At 53.3% G+C, this 14,531-nt stretch overlaps 1 protein-coding gene across 6 annotated transcripts in view; it reads left to right on the top strand.

Annotated features, from left to right (window-relative positions):
* Positions 1-14,531, top strand: part of capn3a (calpain 3a, (p94)) — a 230,122-nt gene that overhangs the window by 189,599 nt on the left and 25,992 nt on the right. For all 6 annotated transcript variants that reach the window (XM_086003746.1, XM_086003745.1, XM_086003742.1 and 3 more), the window contains 2 exons: positions 10,839-10,916; positions 13,656-13,713. In XM_086003746.1, coding sequence (XP_085859872.1) covers positions 10,839-10,916; positions 13,656-13,713 — 136 coding nt within the window. The remainder of the gene's footprint in view (positions 1-10,838; positions 10,917-13,655; positions 13,714-14,531) is intronic.

Here is a 14,531-nt window from a genome sequence, read left to right as displayed (position 1 = left end):
ACAGGGCCTGACTCCCAGACAGTCTCACCAACAGGACCTGACTCCCAGACAGTCTCACCAACAGGACCTGACTCCCAGACAGTCTCACCACAGGGCCTGACTTCCAGACAGTCTCACCAACAGGACCTGACTCCCAGACAGTCTCACCAACAGGACCTCACTCCCAGACAGTCTCACCAACAGGACCTGACTCCCAGACAGTCTCACCAACAGGGCCTGAATCCTAGACAGTCTCAACAACAGGACCTGACTCCCAGACAGTCTCAACAACAGGACCTGACTCCCAGACAGTCTCACCAACAGCACCTGACTCCCAGACAGTCTCACCAACAGGGCCTGACTCCCAGACAGTCTCACCAACAAGGCCTGACTCCCAGAGAGTCTCACCAGAGGAACTGATTCCCAGACAGTCTCACCACAGGACCTGACTCACAGACAGTCTCACCAACAGGACCTGACTCCCAGACAGTCTCACCAACAGGACCTGATTCCCAGACAGTCTCACCAGAGGAACTGATTCCCAGACAGTCTCACCAACAGGACCTGACTCCCAGACAGTCTCACCAGAGGACCTGACTCCCAGACAGTCTCACCAACAGGGCCTGACTCCCAGACAGTCTCACCAACAGGACCTGAATCCCAGACAGTCTCACCAACAGGGCCTGACTCCCAGACAGTCTCACCAACAGGACCTGACTCCCAGACAGTCTCACCAACAGGACCTGACTCCCAGACAGTCTCACCAACAGGACCTGACCCCCAGACAGTCTCACCAACAGGGCCTGACTCCCAGACAGTCTCACCAACAGGACCTGACTCCTAGACAGTCTCACCATAGGAACTGACTCCCAGAGAGTCTCACCAACAGGACCTGACTCCCAGACAGTCTCACCAACAGGACCTGACCCCCAGACAGTCTCACCAACAAGGCCTGACTCCCAGACAGTCTCACCAACAGGACCTGACTCCCAGACAGTCTCACCAACAGGGCCTGACTCCCAGAGAGTCTCACCAACAGGACCTGACTCCCAGACAGTCTCAACAACAGGACCTGATTCCTAGACAGTCTCACCAACAGGACCTGACTCCCAGACAGTCTCACCACTGGGCCTGACTCCCAGACAGTCTCACCAACAGGACCTGACTCCTAGACAGTCTCACCAAGAGGACCTGATTCCCAGACAGTCTCACCAACAGGGCCTGACTCCCAGACAGTCTCACCAACAGGACCTGACTCCCAGACAGTCTCACCAACAGGATCTGACTCCCAGACAGTCTCACCAACAGGACCTGACTCACAGACAGTCTCACCAACAGGGCCTGACTCCCAGACAGTCTCACCAACAGGACCTGAATCCCAGACAGTCTCACCAACAGGATCTGACTCCCAGACAGTCTCACCATAGGAACTGACTCCCAGACAGTCTCACCAACAGGACCTGATCCCAGACAGTCTCACCAAGAGGACCTGATTCCCAGACAGTCTCACCAACAGGGCCTGGCTCCCAGACAGTCTCACCAACAGGACCTGATCCCAGACAGTCTCACCAACAGGACCTGACTACCAGACAGTCTCACCACAGGACCTGACTCACAGACAGTCTCACCAACAGGACCTGACTCCCAGACAGTCTCACCAACAGGACCTGATTCCCAGACAGTCTCACCAGAGGACCTGATTCCCAGACAGTCTCACCAACAGGACCTGACTCCCAGACAGTCTCACCAGAGGACCTGACTCCCAGACAGTCTCACCAGAGGACCTGACTCCCAGACAGTCTCACCAGAGGGCCTGACTCCCAGACAGTCTCACCAACAGGGCCTGACTCCCAGACAGTCTCACCAACAGGACCTGATCCCAGTCAGTCTCACCAACAGGACCTGACTCCTAGACAGTCTCACCAACAGGACCTGATCCCAGACAGTCTCACCAAGAGGACCTGATTCCCAGACAGTCTCACCAACAGGGCCTGACTCCCAGAAAGTCTCACCAAAAGGACCTGACTCACAGACAGTCTCACCAACAGGGCCTGACTCCCAGACAGTCTCACCAACAGGACCTGATTCCCAGAAAGTCTCACCAAAAGGACCTGACTCACAGACAGTCTCACCAACAGGACCTGACTCCCAGACAGTCTCACCAACAGGACCTGATGCCCAGAGAGTCTCACCAACAGGACCTGACTCCCATACAGTCTCACCAACAGGACCTGACTCCCAGACAGTCTGACCAACAGGACCTGACTCCCAGACAGTCTCACCAACAGGGCCTGACTCCCAGACAGTCTCAGCAACAGGGCCTGACTCCCAGACAGTCTCACCAACAGGGCCCGACTCCCAGACAGTCTCACCAACAGGGCCTGACTCCCAGACAGTCTCACCAACAGGGCCTGAATCCCAGACAGTCTCAGCAACAGGACCTGATTCCTAGACAGTCTCACCAACAGGACCTGACTCCCAGACAGTCTCACCAACAGGGCCTGACTCCCAGACAGTCTCACCAACAGGGCCTGACTCCCAGACAGACTCACCAACAGTGCCTGACTCCCAGACAGTCTCACCAACAGGACCTGACTCCCAGACAGTCTCACCAACAGGACCTGACTCCCAGACAGTCTCACCAACAGGGCCTGACTCCCAGACAGTCTCACCAACAGGGCCTGTCTCCCAGACAGTCTCACCAACAGGGCCTGATTCCCAGAATGTCTCACCAACAGGGCCCGACTCCCAGACAGTCTCACCAAGAGGTCCTGACTCGCAGACATTCTCACCAACAGGGCCTGACTCCCAGACAGTCTCACCAAGAGGTCCTGACTCCCAGACAGTCTCACCAACAGGGCCTGACTCCCAGACAGTCTCACCAGAGGACCTGACTCCCAGACAGTCTCACCAGAGGACCTGACTCCCAGACAGTCTCACCAGAGGGCCTGACTCCCAGACAGTCTCACCAACAGGACCTGACTCCCAGACAGTCTCACCAACAGGACCTGACTCCCAGACAGTGTCACCAACAAGGCCTGACTCCCAGACAGTCTCACCAACAGGGCCTGACTCCCAGACAGTCTCACCAACAGGACCTGACTCCCAGACAGTCTCAGCAACAGGACCTGACTCCCAGAGAGTGTCACCAACAAGGCCTGACTCCCAGACAGTCTCACCAACAGGGCCTGACTCCCAGACAGTCTCACCAACAGGACCTGACTCCCAGACAGTCTCACCAACAGGACCTGACTCCCAGACAGTCTCACCACAGGGCCTGACTCCCAGACAGTCTCACCAACAGGACCTGACTCCCAGACAGTCTCACCAACAGGACCTCATTCGCAGACAGTCTCACCAACAGGACCTGACTCCCAGACAGTCTCACCAACAGGGCCTGAATCCTAGACAGTCTCAACAGCAGGACCTGACTCCCAGACAGTCTCACCAACAGGACCTGACTCCCAGACAGTCTCACCAACAGCACCTGACTCCCAGACAGTCTCACCAACAGGGCCTGACTCACAGACAGTCTCACCAACAAGGCCTGACTCCCAGAGAGTGTCACCAACAGGACCTGACTCCCAGACAGTGTCACCAACAGGGCCTGACTCCCAGACAGTCTCACCAACAGGACCTGATTCCCAAACCGTCTCACCAGAGAACCTGATTCCCAGAGAGTCTCACCAACAGGACCTGATTCCCAGACAGTCTCGCCAGAGGACCTGATTCCCAGTCAGTCTCACCAACATGACCTGACTCCCAGACAGTCTCACCAGAGGACCTGACTCCCAGACAGTCTCACCAGAGGACCTGACACCCAGACAGTCTCACCAGAGGACCTGACTCCCAGACAGTCTCACCAACAGGACCTGACTCCCAGACAGTGTCACCAACAGGGCCTGACTCCCAGACAGACTCACCAACAGGGCCTGACTCCCAGACAGTCTCACCAAGAGGACCTGATTCCCAGACAGTCTCACCAACAGGGCCTGACTCCCAGAAAGACTCACCAAAAGGACCTGACTCACAGACAGTCTCACCAACAGGACCTGAATCCCAGACAGTCTCACCAACAGGGCCTGACTCCCAGACAGTCTCACCAACAGGACCTGACTCACAGACAGTCTCACCAACAGGACCTGACTCCCAGACAGTCTCACCAACAGGACCTGATTCCCAGACAGTCTCACCAGAGGACCTGATTCCCAGACAGTCTCACCAACAGGACCTGACTCCCAGACAGTCTCACCAACAGGACCTGACTCCCAGACAGTCTCACCAGAGGACCTGACTCCCAGACAGTCTCACCAGAGGACCTGACTCCCAGACAGTCTCACCAGAGGGCCTGACTCCCAGACAGTCTCACCAACAGGGCCTGACTCCCAGACAGTCTCACCAACAGGACCTGACTCCCAGACAGTCTCAGCAACAGGACCTGACTCCCAGACAGTGTCACCAACAGGGCCTGACTCCCAGACAGTCTCACCAACAGGGCCTGACTCCCAGACAGTCTCACCAACAGGACCTGACTCCCAGACAGTCTCACCAACAGGACCTGACTCCCAGACAGTCTCACCACAGGGCCTGACTCCCAGACAGTCTCACCAACAGGACCTGACTCCCAGACAGTCTCACCAACAGGACCTCACTCCCAGACAGTCTCACCAACAGGACCTGACTCCCAGACAGTCTCACCAACAGGGCCTGAATCCTAGACAGTCTCAACAACAGGACCTGACTCCCAGACAGTCTCACCAACAGGACCTGACTCCCAGACAGTCTCACCAACAGCACCTGACTCCCAGACAGTCTCACCAACAGGGCCTGACTCCCAGACAGTCTCACCAACAAGGCCTGACTCCCAGAGAGTCTCACCAGAGGAACTGATTCCCAGACAGTCTCAGCACAGGACCTGACTCCCAGACAGTCTCACCAACAGGACCTGACTCCCAGACAGTCTCACCAACAGGACCTGATTCCCAGACAGTCTCACCAGAGGAACTGATTCCCAGACAGTCTCACCAACAGGACCTGACTCCCAGACAGTCTCACCAGAGGACCTGACTCCCAGACAGTCTCACCAACAGGGCCTGACTCCCAGACAGTCTCACCAACAGGACCTGAATCCCAGACAGTCTCACCAACAGGGCCTGACTCCCAGACAGTCTCACCAACAGGACCTGACTCCCAGACAGTCTCACCAACAGGACCTGACTCCCAGACAGTCTCACCAACAGGACCTGACCCCCAGACAGTCTCACCAACAGGGCCTGACTCCCAGACAGTCTCACCAACAGGACCTGACTCCTAGACAGTCTCACCATAGGAACTGACTCCCAGAGAGTCTCACCAACAGGACCTGACTCCCAGACAGTCTCACCAACAGGACCTGACCCCCAGACAGTCTCACCAACAAGGCCTGACTCCCAGACAGTCTCACCAACAGGACCTGACTCCCAGACAGTCTCACCAACAGGGCCTGACTCCCAGAGAGTCTCACCAACAGGACCTGACTCCCAGACAGTCTCAACAACAGGACCTGATTCCTAGACAGTCTCACCAACAGGACCTGACTCCCAGACAGTCTCACCAACAGGGCCTGACTCCCAGACAGTCTCACCAACAGGACCTGACTCCCAGACAGTCTCACCAACAGGATCTGACTCCCAGACAGTCTCACCAACAGGACCTGACTCACAGACAGTCTCACCAACAGGGCCTGACTCCCAGACAGTCTCACCAACAGGACCTGAATCCCAGACAGTCTCACCAACAGGATCTGACTCCCAGACAGTCTCACCATAGGAACTGACTCCCAGACAGTCTCACCAACAGGACCTGATCCCAGACAGTCTCACCAAGAGGACCTGATTCCCAGACAGTCTCACCAACAGGGCCTGGCTCCCAGAAAGTCTCACCAAAAGGACCTGACTCACAGACAGTCTCACCAACAGGACCTGAATCCCATACAGTCTCACCAACAGGGCCTGACTCCCAGACAGTCTCACCAACAGGACCTGATCCCAGACAGTCTCACCAACAGGACCTGACTACCAGACAGTCTCACCACAGGAGCTGACTCACAGACAGTCTCACCAACAGGACCTGACTCCCAGACAGTCTCACCAACAGGACCTGATTCCCAGACAGTCTCACCAGAGGACCTGATTCCCAGACAGTCTCACCAACAGGACCTGACTCCCAGACAGTCTCACCAGAGGACCTGACTCCCAGACAGTCTCACCAGAGGACCTGACTCCCAGACAGTCTCACCAGAGGGCCTGACTCCCAGACAGTCTCACCAACAGGGCCTGACTCCCAGACAGTCTCACCAACAGGACCTGATCCCAGTCAGTCTCACCAACAGGACCTGACTCCTAGACAGTCTCACCAACAGGACCTGATCCCAGACAGTCTCACCAAGAGGACCTGATTCCCAGACAGTCTCACCAACAGGGCCTGACTCCCAGAAAGTCTCACCAAAAGGACCTGACTCACAGACAGTCTCACCAACAGGGCCTGACTCCCAGACAGTCTCACCAACAGGACCTGAATCCCAGACAGTCTCACCAACAGGGCCTGACTCCCAGACAGTCTCACCAACAGGACCTGACTCACAGACAGTCTCACCAACAGGACCTGACTCCCAGACTGTCTCACCAACAGGACCTGATTCCCAGACAGTCTCACCAGAGGACCTGATTCCCAGACAGTCTCACCAACAGGACCTGACTCCCAGACAGTCTCACCAACAGGACCTGACTCCCAGACAGTCTCACCAGAGGACCTGACTCCCAGACAGTCTCACCAGAGGACCTGACTCCCAGAAAGTCTCACCAGAGGGCCTGACTCCCAGACAGTCTCACCAACAGGGCCTGACTCCCAGACAGTCTCACCAACAGGACCTGACTCCCAGACAGTCTCAGCAACAGGACCTGACTCCCAGACAGTGTCACCAACAGGGCCTGACTCCCAGACAGTCTCACCAACAGGGCCTGACTCCCAGACAGTCTCACCAACAGGACCTGACTCCCAGACAGTCTCACCAACAGGACCTGACTCCCAGACAGTCTCACCACAGGGCCTGACTCCCAGAACGTCTCACCAACAGGACCTGACTCCCAGACAGTCTCACCAACAGGACCTCACTCCCAGACAGTCTCCCCAACAGGACCTGACTCCCAGACAGTCTCACCAACAGGGCCTGAATCCTAGACAGTCTCAACAACAGGACCTGACTCCCAGACAGTCTCACCAACAGGACCTGACTCCCAGACAGTCTCCCCAACAGCACCTGACTCCCAGACAGTCTCACCAACAGGGACTGACTCCCAGACAGTCTCACCAACAAGGCCTGACTCCCAGAGAGTGTCACCAACAGGACCTGACTCCCAGACAGTGTCACCAACAGGACCTGATTCCCAAACCGTCTCACCAGAGGACCTGATTCCCAGACAGTCTCACCAACAGGACCTGATTCCCAGACAGTCTCGCCAGAGGACCTGATTCCCAGTCAGTCTCACCAACATGACCTGACTCCCAGACAGTCTCACCAGAGGACCTGACTCCCAGACAGTCTCACCAGAGGACCTGACACCCAGACAGTCTCACCAGAGGACCTGACTCCCAGACAGTCTCACCAACAGGACCTGACTCCCAGACAGTGTCACGAACAGGGCCTGACTCCCAGACAGACTCACCAACAGGGCCTGACTCCCAGACAGTCTCACCAACAGGACCTGACTCCCAGACAGTCTCACCAACAGAACCTGACTCCCAGACAGTCTCACCACAGGGCCTGACTCCCAGACAGTCTCACTAACAGGACCTGACTCCCAGACAGTCTCACCAACAGGACCTGATGCCCAGACAGTCTCACCAACAGGACCTGACTCCCATACAGTCTCACCAACAGGACCTGATGCCCAGACAGTCTCACCAACAGGACCTGACTCCCATACAGTCTCACCAACAGGACCTGACTCCCAGACAGTCTCACCAACAGGACCTGACTCCCAGACAGTCTCACCAACAGGGCCTGACTCCCAGACAGTCTCAGCAACAGGGCCTGACTCCCAGACAGTCTCACCAACAGGGCCCGAATCCCAGACAGTCTCACCAACAGGGCCTGACTCCCAGACAGTCTCACCATAGGGCCTGATTCCCAGACAGTCTCACCAACAGGGCCTGAATCCCAGACAGTCTCACCAACAGGGCCTGACTCCCAGACAGTCTCACCAACAGGACCTGACTCCCATACAGTCTCACCAACAGGGCCTGACTCCCAGACAGTCTCACCAACAGGGCCTGACTCCCAGACAGTCTCACCAACAGGGCCTGACTCCCAGACATTCTCACCAACAGGGCCTGACTCCCAGACAGTCTCACCAACAGGGCCTGACTCCCAGACAGTCTGACCAGAGGACCTGACTCCCAGACAGTCTCACCAGAGGACCTGACTCCCAGACAGTCTCACCAGAGGGCCTGACTCCCAGACAGTCTCACCAACAGGGCCTGACTCCCAGACAGTCTCACCAACAGGACCTGACTCCCAGACAGTCTCAGCAACAGGACCTGACTCCCAGACAGTGTCACCAACAAGGCCTGACTCCCAGACAGTCTCACCAACAGGGCCTGACTCCCAGACAGTCTCACCAACAGGACCTGACTCCCAGACAGTCTCGCCAGAGGACCTGATTCCCAGACAGTCTCACCAACAGGACCTGACTCCCAGACAGTCTCACCAACAGGACCTGACTCCCAGACAGTCTCACCAGAGGACCTGACTCCCAGACAGTCTCACCAGAGGACCTGACTCCCAGACAGTCTCACCAGAGGGCCTGACTCCCAGACAGTCTCACCAACAGGGCCTGACTCCCAGACAGTCTCACCAACAGGACCTGACTCCCAGACAGTCTCAGCAACAGGACCTGACTCCCAGACAGTCTCACCAACAGGACCTGACTCCCAGACAGTCTCACCAACAGGACCTGACTCCCAGACAGTCTCACGACAGGGCCTGACTCCCAGACAGTCTCACCAACAGGACCTGACTCCCAGACAGTCTCACCAACAGGACCTCACTCCCAGACAGTCTCACCAACAGGACCTGACTCCCAGACAGTCTCACCAACAGGGCCTGAATCCTAGACAGTCTCAACAACAGGACCTGACTCCCAGACAGTCTCACCAACAGGACCTGACTCCCAGACAGTCTCACCAACAGCACCTGACTCCCAGACAGTCTCACCAACAGGGCCTGACTCCCAGACAGTCTCACCAACAAGGCCTGACTCCCAGAGAGTGTCACCAACAGGACCTGACTCCCAGACAGTCTCACCAACAGGGCCTGACTCCCAGACAGTCTCACCACAGGACCTGACTCCCAGACAGTCTCACCAACAGGGCCTGATTCCCAGACTGTCTCACCAACAGGGCCTGACTCCCAGACAGTCTCACCAAGAGGTCCTGACTCCCAGACAGTCTCACCAACAGGGCCTGACTCCCAGACAGTCTCACCAACAGGGCCTGACTCCCAGACAGTCTCACCAACAGGACCTGACTCCCATACAGTCTCACCAACAGGGCCTGACTCCCAGACAGTCTCACCAACAGGACCTGACTCCCAGACAGTCTCACCAACAGGACCTGACTCCCAGACAGTCTCACCAACAGGGCCTGACTCCCAGACAGTCTCACCAAGAGGTGCTGACTCCCAGACAGTCTCACCAACAGGGCCTGACTCCCAGACAGTCTCACCAAGAGGTCCTGACTCCCAGACAGTCTCACCAACAGGGCCTGACTCCCAGACAGTCTCACCAAGACGTCCTGACTACCAGACAGTCTCACCATCAGGGCCTGACTCCCAGCCAATTTCACCAACAAGACTTGAATTACAAAGGCATTCATACTAAACAGCAAGTGCAGTTAAATTAGAATTTTTAAAGGGCTGATTACCGTATCTCTCACTATAAAGTGTCCTGATTATGAGGCCAGCTCATCAAAGGGGATTTTGATGGCGATTTTCCCCACCTAGAAGTGGTCCTCTGTCCTTCAGTCCTTCTGTCTGAATTTACCCAGGTCAGAAGTGAATGGGAACACCCATATTAAGCTTCTCCTGTGGCTGGAGAGATGGATTGCAATGAATAAAATAGAAGTTTCAGGCAGTGCTACTCAGGCACTAGGCGATGAAACAGTGAGTCTGCTAGGGCAGCCCTGCTTGTGCATTTTGGGGAGGGAGCTACATAATTGTTTATACTTTCACTTCGAGAAAAACAAAGCTGTCACGCACACAGGACGAATGATGGCTTGAGGCTGATGTGCAGCATCACCTGGATTTTCGTCGCCAGCAGAATGAAAAGCATATTTAGGAGCAGCTGAAGTGAGCACAGGTTTTGGTTGGTTTGGAGCATTAACTGAAGTAGCCTTACACTGCAAGGAGTGCTTTATGGCAGATTACAAATGTGCTTCTAACTGCTTAAGGCTAGCGCTACACAAAACTATTGGATAGAACTGACAGTGGTCTTTTGTGGTTCAGAGTCCTATTGGCATGCTGACCATCAGCATTTGGCAGAGCTGACCATCGGTGGCCTGTTGACAGGATGACCATCAGAGGCCTTTTGGAAGAACCAACAATTGGAGGCCTGTTGTCAGGGCACACTGAAGGCCTGTCACAAAAATAGAATCATCCCCTTACTGATGTCAGCTGCTGTCAGAGGCCTGGTGTTGGGCTTTGACTTTTTAGACTTATTATCTCGATTGGCTTTTGGCGCAAATGTCTTTTCTGAGATGCTACGAGATCTATTCTTGACACTTTGTCCATCAGCAACTTTGATTTAATTTCTTTCCATGGTCAGCCTTCACCAACAACAGCCAGGGAGGAGAATGAGGAGGACCTGCAGTTCCGCCATATTTTCGAACAGATTGCAGGAGAAGTAAGTATTACTAACTCCTACTAATGATTCCTTCTCAGCGAGGTTGGATATTGGAAAGATTCTTTCAAAGATATTATTGGATATTTCTATCATCTCATCTCATTAAAAAAAATGGAATCCCAAAATGGGAGTGGTGCCAGAGGACTGGAGGATTGCAAATATTATTCAAAAAGGGGAGTGGGATGAACCCAGCAACTACAGGCCAGTCAGCCTAACGTCGGAGGTGGGGAAATGTAAAGACAAAATTTCCAAGACAAAATTAATTATCACTTGGAAAAATATGGGTTAATAAATGATAGCCAGCATAGATTTGTTAAAGGCAAATTGGCTAAGAGACAGAAAGCAGAGAATAGTGGTGAACAGTTGATTTTCAGACTACAGGGAAGTATATGGTGGTGTCCCCCAGGGCCAGTATTAGGACCATTGCTCTTTTTAATATATATTACTGACCCGGACTTGGGTATACAGGGCATAAATTCAAAGTTTGCAGATGACACGAAACTTGGAAATTTAGTAAACAGTGAGCAGGATTGTAGACTTCAGGAGGACACAGACAGACTGGTGAAATGAGCAGACAAATGGCAGATGCACTTTAACACAGAGATGTGAAGTGATGTATTTGGTAGGAATAATGAGGAAAGGCAATATAAACTAAATGGTACAATTTTAAAGGGGTTGCAGGAACAGAGTGTTACTCCTGATGTCAGTTGCTGCTACTGATGGTGTTACTCCTGATGTCAGTTGCTGCTACTGATGGTATTACTCCTGATGTCAGTTGCTGCTACTGATGGTGTTACTCCCGGTGTCAGTTGCTGCTACTGATGGTGTTACTCCTGATGTCAGTTGCTGCTACTGATGGTGTTACTCCTGATGTCAGTTGCTGCTACTGATTGTGTTACTCCTGGTGTCAGGTGATCGATACTCAGGCCCTTATCTGGATGGAATTACTGGATATTCACACCACCTGAAGCAAAAGCTGACAAATGGATGACTCCACTCATTTCCTCCAAATTAACGGTGTTGCTATGGGTACCCGCATGGGTCCTAGCTATGCCTGCCTTTCGTGGGCTATGTGGAACATTCTTTCTTCCAGTCCTACTCAGGTCCCTTCCCTCACCTCTTTTTCTGGTACATTGATGACTGTATTGGTGCCGTTTCCTGTTCTCGCCCTGAACTAGACAATTTCATTCACTTTGCCTCCAATTTCCACCCTTCCCTCACCTTCACATGGTCCACCCCTGACTCTTCCCTTCCCTTCCTCGACTTCTCTGTCTCCATCTCTGGGGATAGTTTATTGACCAACATTCACTACAAGCCCACTGACTCCCACAGCTACCTGGACTACACTTCCTCCCACCCCACTTCCTGTAAGGACTCTAGTCCATTCTCCCAGCTTCTCCATCTCCGCCGCATCTGCTTTGACGATGCCACCTTCCACACCAGTGCTTCCGACATGTCTTCCTTTTTCCTCAACTGAGGATTCCCTTCTACCGTGGTTGACACAACCCTCGACCGTGTCCGTTCTATCTCCCGCACTTCAGCCCTCACCCCTGCCCCTCCCACCCAGAACCACAATAGGGTTCCCCTTGTCCTCACCTTTCACCCCATCAGCCTCCACATTCAATGGATCATCCTCCGCCATTTCCGCCACCTCCAACGTGATCCCACCACCAAATGCATCTTTCCCTCGCCTCCCCTTTCAGCATTCCGTAGGGACCGCTCCCTCCGAGACACCCTAGTCCACTCCTCTATCACACCCAGCTCCCCTTCCCCTTTGCCCGGCACCTTCCCGTGTAAGCGCAGGAGATGCAACACCTGCCCTTATACCTCTCCCCTTCCCACTGTCCAGGGCCCCAAACACCCCTTCCAGGTGAAACCGCGATTTACTTGTACTTCTTGCAATCTAGTATACTGTATTCGCTGCTCACAATGTGGTCTCCTCTACATTGGGGAGACCAAACGCAGATTGGGTGACTGCTTTGCGGAACACCTCCGTTCAGTCTGTAAGGATGACTCCGAGCTTCCGGTCGCCTGTCATTTCAATTCACCGCTCCATTCCCACTCAGACCTCACCGTCTGCGGCCTCTTGCATTGTTCCACAGAAGCTCAGTGTAAGCTCGAGGAACAGCACCTCATCTTCCGATTAGGCACTTTATAGCCTTCCGGACTTAATATCGAGTTCAACTATTTCAAATCATAACCTCGGCCCCTATTATATTTTTATATATTTTTTATCCACACCTTTGTTTTGTGCCTTTTCCTTTTTTTCTCTCCCACATGGCAGCTGTCTCTCATTCTGCCAGCGCATTTCACGCTTCATCTAGAGCCGTCTTTTGTCTCTTTCCCTGTCCTATTACCATCTCGTTTCATCTTGAATATCTCTTAATGTCTCTTCACCTCTCAGACCTTCCCTTTTGTTCTTTCATCCCCTCCCCCATTTCCCAGCCCCCAAACTGGCCTTTTAATCTGTTTCATTTCCTGCTTTTTTCTCAGTTCTGAAGAAGGGTTTCGACCTGAAACGTTAACTCTGTTTCTCTCTCCAAGGATGTTGCCTGGCCTGCTGAGTTTTTCCAGCATTTTCTGTTGTTATTTCAGATAATGCTCATTGCTTTGACAGCCCTAAAGGACAGGTGTGCGTGCATCAGAGCGACAACAAGTGACTGCTGTGTTAAAGTGGAAGGAAAGGTAAACTTGGGCAAAGTCTGTAACAAACTAAGTCTTTTCCTTTGTTCACCACAGGACATGCAGATCACTGCAGCTGAACTGATGAACATCCTCAACCGTGTTGTTAAAAAACGTAAGTACCGATTAAACAAGAAACTTTATGGCCCAGAAATTTGGGTCGGGGGCTTCCTGCGGGTGTAAGCCCCCAACCTGCACTTACCTTGCGCGTCGGCCGTTGAGCTGTGGGCCCAGTGGAATTCCGATCCTGGGCCTGCTCCAACTGCCGGCGCACAGTGCTTGCGTATCCCAGGGCGCAGTTAGTTCGATGCGTCCCCTGGGATCATGTGGGCCATGGGGAGCCAATCGGAGCAGGGAATGCTTCATTCATATGTTTGACAGGAAGTGCTGTCAAACTTAGAAATACTACGAGCCCCAAAACATCACTAAATCTTCAAATAATTTTTTTTTTAAATCACATTTTTTAAATAAACTATAAATTACATGAAATAATAATTTAAATTTTTGAAATTTTTTTTAAATTTTCTAACGGGGCTAAAAATAAACTTACCTTTCTTTAAAGTATTTAAAAATAATAAACTGTGGAAAAAATGTTTTAATTTTAATTAATTCACCACTTACCTTGTAAAAAGCAGGCCTTACGCCTGCTTTTTAAATGTGTAAATTCTGGAGACTTACCCTCCCGGGAAAACCAGCAAAAAAAACGCAAGTTCAATGCGCACGCGCTCTCTCTCCTGCGCACGTGTTCCACCTCTGAACCCCTTCTTTCAGGGGAACGGAAGTGCCGGTTTCCCGCGCATGCGCAGTGCATGCAGGAAACCGGCACTTCCATTGGGCCTACGGGTGAGTACCTCGTGCGTACTCACCCGTGGAGACTCGAATTTCTGGGCCAATACCATCCCTCACCAGTACAATAAGGTCATGCGAGATAAT

Source organism: Somniosus microcephalus, chromosome 12 (assembly GCF_052327205.1).
Source record: "Somniosus microcephalus isolate GS21.2 chromosome 12, FLI_Smic_1.0, whole genome shotgun sequence".
Lineage (NCBI taxonomy): Eukaryota > Metazoa > Chordata > Chondrichthyes > Squaliformes > Somniosidae > Somniosus > Somniosus microcephalus.
The sequence above is the reverse complement of the archived record's forward strand: the minus strand, read 5'-3'. Positions and strand labels throughout refer to the sequence as shown.